This window comes from Elgaria multicarinata, chromosome 12 (genome assembly GCF_023053635.1).
Source record: "Elgaria multicarinata webbii isolate HBS135686 ecotype San Diego chromosome 12, rElgMul1.1.pri, whole genome shotgun sequence".
NCBI lineage: Eukaryota > Metazoa > Chordata > Lepidosauria > Squamata > Anguidae > Elgaria > Elgaria multicarinata.
This window is the reverse complement of record NC_086182.1, coordinates 1,800,166-1,807,374: the sequence shown is the minus strand read 5'-3', so window position 1 is coordinate 1,807,374 and position 7,209 is coordinate 1,800,166. Positions and strand designations below refer to the sequence as shown.

The 7,209-nt window shown below is 44.8% G+C and overlaps 1 protein-coding gene across 2 annotated transcripts in view; it reads right to left on the bottom strand.

The window, feature by feature from the left end:
- Nucleotides 1-872: 872 nt before the first annotated feature.
- Nucleotides 873-7,209, bottom strand: part of TET3 (tet methylcytosine dioxygenase 3) — a 75,159-nt gene continuing 68,822 nt past the window's right edge. For both annotated transcript variants that reach the window (XM_063138824.1, XM_063138825.1), the window contains 2 exons: nt 5,960-6,299; nt 873-2,982 (listed from right to left, as the gene is read on the bottom strand). In XM_063138824.1, the coding sequence (XP_062994894.1) occupies nt 1,139-2,982; nt 5,960-6,299 (2,184 nt within the window). In that variant the 3' untranslated portion in view covers nt 873-1,138. The remainder of the gene's footprint in view (nt 2,983-5,959; nt 6,300-7,209) is intronic.

Sequence of the window (7,209 nt, the reverse complement as noted above, 5' to 3'; positions counted from 1 at the left end):
TCAGATTCACTGAATACATTATTTAAGATAAATGCTGAAACTGTTGATAGAGAAAGCTTAATTTTAAATACACCATGCATCTTTCCTTTTTCTCTTGCCTGGAGTTTGGTTCAATAGCTTGCCTTTAAATAAAAATGTAACCACTGGTGGTCTCATAAACAATACCAATTCTGTTCTTTCCTTTACTTTCCATCTACTTTGAAATTGCTTAAAGGGAGCGCACAGGCTCAGAGCAAATGGATCAAATGCTAATGTTCAAAAGTTGGTGCAGGGCTGGGACTGCTCTGAGATGCCTTAGTGAGGTTCTACTTGTGTTGTGGATTGAAACAGACATGCAAACATCACCTGTTATTTTATTTTTTTACTGCTTTTACCCTGAGGGCTCAATCTATTCTGTTAGGTGGGGGGGGCTCCCCCTGTTTTAAGAGGCACAAGAGTTAAGAACAGCATCAGATTCCATTTTCAACTCTATTTAAATCCACTGAGCAGGAAGCTGATGCTCATCTGCGGTCTCTTGACTCCTGCACATAAATTTCTACCAGCCCTTCCTCTTTCCACAGAGATCTACGGGATCTGCAAGAAACCAGCAGGCAGCACATGATGCACCCCATTTCATTCAAACAGTATCTTTGACTGAAAGCACATGTTTCTGCGAGGGCTCCAAGATGAGATTCCTACCAACCCTATCATGGTGTAATGGTGCAGTTTTTTAATTGGTTTAGTGTGGGATGGGGTTGGGTTTTTTTTGTTTTGCCTTTTGTCATTTCACCTGCTTCAGAGTTTAAATATTTTTTGTTAAAAATCTCATATATATATATATATATATATATATATATATATATATAATATGAAATGGAATTAAAAAGCTCTCATTTGTGAAAGGACACTACAAATTTCTCTTGTCATTATTATGATATACAGATTAAAAATGCAGAGATATAAATATTAGGTTACTGCAAAATGTTAATAGCAGTACGTTTCTTTCGCTCAGTTCCCCAGTGCAGATATTGAAATGTCACACTCGGCTTGGTTTCGTATTCCTCTTTGACACCTGCTAGAAAAAAGCACCACAAACCAGCACTGCATTCCAGTGCTGCAGACTTTGAGGTAAGATGGCCACAGGTGAGCTATAGTCTTCTCACATCCAGCGACTGTATGGTCCAGTTACCTTGGTATAGGCATAAGAGGACACAGTGATAGCAGAGTTTGTTGGGATGGCCAAGGCCTGCCGCGTCGGCACGCAGTCCTTCTTCTCCTTGTGTTGGGGCTCCGTGGCCAAACTGCCTCCCCATTTCCGCTTCTTGCCAAAGGTTTTGATGTCCTGCTGAAGGCCAAGTCTGGCTGCTTCCTCCTGCCTTGCCCGGGCTCTCTCCGCCAGCTGTTTCATTTTGGCTTCCCAAAGGGCAAGTCCATGGTTGGGCTGATTCAAATTCTTATGCTGGTAGAACACCAGAGAGATGCGTGTGGGGTGGCACCGGTTGGGCTTCTTCAGTGGGGTGGTTGCATGCAATTCCCGCCTTGCACACTCTATGAGGATGGAGCCATGGGCTGGAGCCACTGCCACCCCACCAATGTTTTCATCTAGAAAGTTGTGTTCGCTGTCTGACCATACCTCTTCCTCTTCCTCATCTTCCTCCTCCTCCTTGATGTTCTTGTCGGGTGTGTCTTCCATGCTGTCATCCAAACTGAAGGAGTCCCATGGTCTCTCTTGGTGGCCAGCAGCCAGCAGCATTGCACTACCTTCTCCTTTCAAGGAAGTGAATGGCTTCTCCCCGCACACACCTGAGGCCATAGTGGGCAATGAGCCAAAGGAAGTCCACGGTCTACTGTGTAATCCTGTGCCCGGTGTTGGAGTCCTTCTGTCATCTACTTTGGCAGAACTCCAAAGCTCATCTTGAAGCCTGGAGCTTCCCTTGTTGGAACCGAAGTTCAGCTGCCCAAAGCTCCAGGGGTTCTCCTGAAGGTTTGAATTTGCTGGAAAGGCTGAAGAGCTTTCGTTGACTTTGCAAGGGCTCCACGTTTTTCCCAGCATGTCAGGGCTAGGTGGCAGTGGCCGCCCTTCTCCAGGAAATAAATTCCACTGTTTCTCCAGTAGGTGGGACTGTGGCAACCTGGTAGCATTGGAATGGGAACCAAACAAACTCGGTTTCTTCTGCACGTTTGCATTGAGCACACTGACATTGTCACTGGGGGTAAACATGTTCCACAGGCTCGCAGCATGACTAGTCCTGTCAGAAGGCGACTCATTTCTGTTGATTTTTTGAGGGCTCCATTGCTGCTCTAGGCCTCCATGCTGAGACAACCTGGACAAATCAGTTGAGTTCAGGTTTGGATTTTGGCCATTGACAGCAGCTGCCTTCTGAATAGACTCCATGTGCGACAAGGAGTCCACTGGCTCTTGCTTGATTGTTCGGCTGTTGAAACAGTTTGTGTTTTGTGAAAATGACAGTGCGTCTGCTGGGACTGAGTTACACCTCTGGGGCACAGGTGTGGCCTTACCTGCATGTCTGTTGGCTCTCTCATAGGTGCGCCCATGGTGGTTTTTGTTTCGTACAGTGGCTGGGATCTCATCCCCGAGTTCAGAATTCCTGTAAGCATGGCTCAAGTTATCTTGCAACATTTGAACATCGGGCTTTTTCTCATAGCTGCTGTTTGTCCAAGGTGCACTACTTGTGTCGCCGTAATTCAAAAACTGGGAGTGGAACACATGATTGCTGGAAAATCCGTAATACCCGAAGGATGGAAGAGAGAACTTTGAATGCAACCCATTCATGGAAGGCAGATTAGGTTGTGCATAGTAGGAATGGTAAGAGTAAACACTGTTCATGCTGTAGGGGTCTGAGGGTCTGCAGTTTCCAAGCACCGAATAGCTTTCCACCACAGCGTTGCCATTGTATTTGAACGTGTTGTAATGGTTCTGAGGTTCCACTTTGACGGAAGGTTTGACTGACTGCTGTGACAGTCCGCTTCTCAGAGCCGGATCTGTGGGCGCAGAACAAGAACCAATGTTAGTGACAGAAACAGTCTTGTCGCTTCTTTGACACAACGGCTGGAGATCCAGGCCATTCCTTCAATCTGGGGTGAGGCCGACCCTAGCAGACCCTCTGTCCCTGGCACCAGCGCCAGGGCGAAAGGCTTCCATTGAGGAGGGGGTAATAATGTTAAAGAATTTCCCCGAGAATTTAAAGATTAGTTTGGATAAAATTTTAACAGAGAAAAATAAAATGAAATTAAGGGGCTGGTTAATCGGGATGAAAACAAAAGAGGAATTACAAGAGGTGTTAAAAGAAAAGAAATTAACATGGTTAAATTATAGACAATGGGAATATTGGACAAAAAATTGGTTAAGAGATAATGGGGATTGTAGAGAGTTAACGAAGTTTGAGGAATTAATTATTAAAAAAGAAAATTGATAAGGGAGAAAATAAACCAATAAAAGGATTAATGAGTGAAATATATAGAATAATGCTCGGGGAAGGGGAGTTGGGAAGTTTAAAGATGGTGTGGGAGATAGACTTGAAGGAACAAATAGGGCAACAGAGTTGGGAAGGATTATGGAGACAAAGAGTGTCGAAAAATATGTCAGTGAGAATAAAAGAGAATTATTATAAAATTATCTGGAGGTGGTATTTAACTCCGGTTAGATTAAATAAGATGAGCAACCAGCACTCAGCAAATTGTTGGAGAGGTTGTGGGGGAAAGGGAATGTATTTACATATGTGGTGGGAATGTAAATTTGTGCAGAAATTGTGGAAAATGGTGTTTAATGAGATTGAAGAAATAGTTGGAATGAAGATTGAAGCAACACCAAGAGTGGCATTACTCTCACTATTTGAAAATTTAAAGTGTAAAAAGGAAACTAAGGAGTTGATAACAAATTTGCTGACTGCTGCAAGGTTAATTATATCTAGGAACTGGAAGATTCAAGGGGATTATCATATTGAAGAATGGTATCAAGAAGTTTGGGATATTGCTATTAATGATAAATTGACATGTAATATTAAAGTAAGAAGAGGTATAGCAAAGACAAATGAATTTGATGTGATATGGAAACAGTTCCTAACTTTCGTGTTTTCTAAGGGAAGTGGAAATCCGCCACCAGAAGAGGTGCTAAGATTCTGGAAACAGGAGTGATCCCGAAGGGAAGGGGGTGCACTAGTTGGATTATGTTGATTGATTATGGATAATAAGTAGTTAACATCTATATATTCAAGTAATTTGTTATGTATTTGATTGTATTCGTTGATTAGTTTGTATGTTATGTTAAGTGGTATTATTTGAAATAAAAAAATTAAAAACCAAAAAAAAAAAAAAAAGAGGAGGGGTCAACTTTCCACTGTGGTCCACCTGTCATCTGCATCCTCCTCCTAAGAGGCAAATAAAATGTTGCCACCCTTCCGTTTCTGAGGAGAACGCTGGGGAATCCTGATCATCTTTCCATGCATCTGACTTGTGCAAGAACTTGCACAGCGAGGTTTCACTAACTTAGGTTGCTGCACCAGCATTACATTCTGGTTACATCTCTGGCCCCACAGACTCCGAGGGCCGTGGAAGGAATACTCCATGATTCTGCAAAGCACATTCCAATCGTGTTATTTTCCTTTGCAGGATATTCCTCACTAGTCTGTAACAATAGCAACAGTGCTACGTCCAATTGCCTCAAAGTATACTGTGGGGGAGGATACTGAAGTGGGGAGGAGTAAGTTGTGATGCTCTGTAACTGTATTTTTAAAAGGGCTAAATGGGTATTCTGGGGCTGGGGAACCATTCACTCCTTGTCCTGGGATCTCTCACAGTGCTGAGAATGAGCTTTCTCCATTTGATTTCTGCTATAAGAGCCAGGAAGTCAAGTGGACAAAGGTTCCTCAGTGAGAAAGCCAGTCTGGTGCAGACATTTGGACTTGGGAAATCCAGGTTGAAAGACATGCTCAGTCATCAAGCTCACTGGGCAGAATCCAACAGGGGGCTTCCGACCCCACTGATTCTCTTGTGCCTCACAAGCGGAATGGAGATTTAGTGCTTCCAGGGGCAACTGGAACTCTCATTTCTGGAATGGAGCAAGTTGGCAGAGCTCATATAAGGGAGCTCCGCTGACCTGTCCTGATCCACAAAAGAGTGTTTCTGCTTGTTTCAGGGCTTCCTCTGGGAAGCATTAAATCTCTGTTGGATCGGCGGGCCCCATCGCTTGCGTAACAGAATCTGCAGGGCGCAAGAGAATCAGCAGGGGCGGTTCTGTCTATGATCTCTTAGCCTGGCCTACCTCACAAAGTTCTCATGAAGGTAAACAAGTGAGGGAAAAAACATGTATGCTGCCTTGAAAGCCTTGGTGGAAGAGTAGGATACAAATGGGATGAGTGAAGGAGAAGCTTCCTTTCACTACTTTGCTCACCATCCCCAATCTACAATATGGAGCGTGCGAGCGGTATGCTCTTGAGCAATGCTTTTCAACCTGTTGTACTTCAGAGTATGTCAGGTGGTTTGAGTACTACCACTTGAAAAGTTTTGCTCTTGAGGACACGCTGGCTCTGTTCAGAAGACACCTTCAACCACAGCTTTAATCACAGTGAATAAGGCAAAAGGCCTTGTTCACCATAGTTAAAGCTGTGGTTTAAGGTGTCTTCTGAACAAGGATGGTCAAACAAGGCAATGATGAGGCCCAAAAGGCCTGGCTAGTAATCTGACTGACACCTGAGAAGATGACCCAGAATCCTTTGCAATGTACATGGTTCCCTGGGAGGTGCTCTCAGCAAGCAACAAGATGTAGAAAGCACTGAAATGGGAAGTTTAAAAACCACTGATGAGCTGCTCCACCCAAGAAAGGGTCCCTCCACATCCTAACTGATCTAGTTCAATGTATTCGATATAAAGTGAGATAAAAAAAACCTGAAAACAAACAAACAAACGAATGAATGGCCTGGGACAGCCAGCCCTCAGCTTCTGCACCCCATAATGCCCTCACCTGCATTCTGTGTTGGGAGTGTTGGGATCTCAAGAACCTCCTGCTTGACTTTCTCAGGTGTAATCAGCTTCTCCTTCTGCATCTTCTTCTTCTCGGCAGCTGCCTTCCTGGCTTCCAGCTGCCTCTGCCTGCAAGACTTAGCCGGCTCAGGAAGCTTCCTCACCTCCCTGGGGAAGGAGGTGAGCACCTGGATTGCCCCACTGCCCACCTTCGCAGCTTGATTCTCCTCACTGCCAAACTCATCCGTGGTGGACATTTTATAGAGTGGAAGGACATGCAGTTGTTCATCCTCAGGGATCTTCCCAGTGGTACGATTGTCTTCTTTTGTCAAGGTACACACCTGAAGAAGTGGAAAGACAAGTCACGGCAGGTGCCAGTTAGCTAACGTAACACATTCACAGGAAGGCAAGGCCAGGATCTTAACAGCTGCTCTGGGCACAGCCAAAGGCTTTGTGTACATTCAGGAGACCCTTTGAAAACAAGGCCCTGTGTGCTGCCTCCTCTCCGTTTCAAAGGTGATTTGCAATTCCAGATGGGCGGGGGCTCCAAATGACCCCTCGAGCGCAGGAACAGGCTTGTGTGCTGGTTTATGTCCCAGCGCAAGAGTCCATGAATACTCCCATTCAAGGTGGAGTGTTGCTGGGCAAGGCGGGAGGTGGTGGCCTCTCCCACACTCGAGGCCTTCAAGAGGCAGCCGGACAGCCATCTGTCAGGGATGCTTTAGGGTGGATTCCTGCATTGAGCAGGGGGTTGGACTCGATGGCCTTGTAGGCCCCTTCCAACTCTGCTATTCTATGATTCTATGAGGGGTTTAAACCATCCCTGATTTTATTTTCCCGGTAAAACCACCACCATCCTTGAAGTACTGGGGCAGGGAGTCCTGGCAAAATGAACAAGGGGGAATATGCTGTTCTTCCCACCCGGGACCATCGCCCTGTTTGAATTCTTTCTCACACACACCACACAGGCTGCTATTAACACTAAAAAACAAAAAACCCACCGTCTGGAGATCTTATTCAAGTCTAGGATGCTTGAAGAATTTGATCTTTAAATCCCGATATGAACTGTCCTTGTCTGCATCGCCCAGTGTGGATTGGAACATAACTTTTCATTGGATTTCACACTTCTCCAAATGTTTCAACACAATTCTTTGCTCAACAAATATATCAAAATTTGCATTTTGAGAGAAAATGTGTTTAGTAATGCATCTTCTGAGAGGGAAATATGTTTAAAAATACACAGGGGACTAC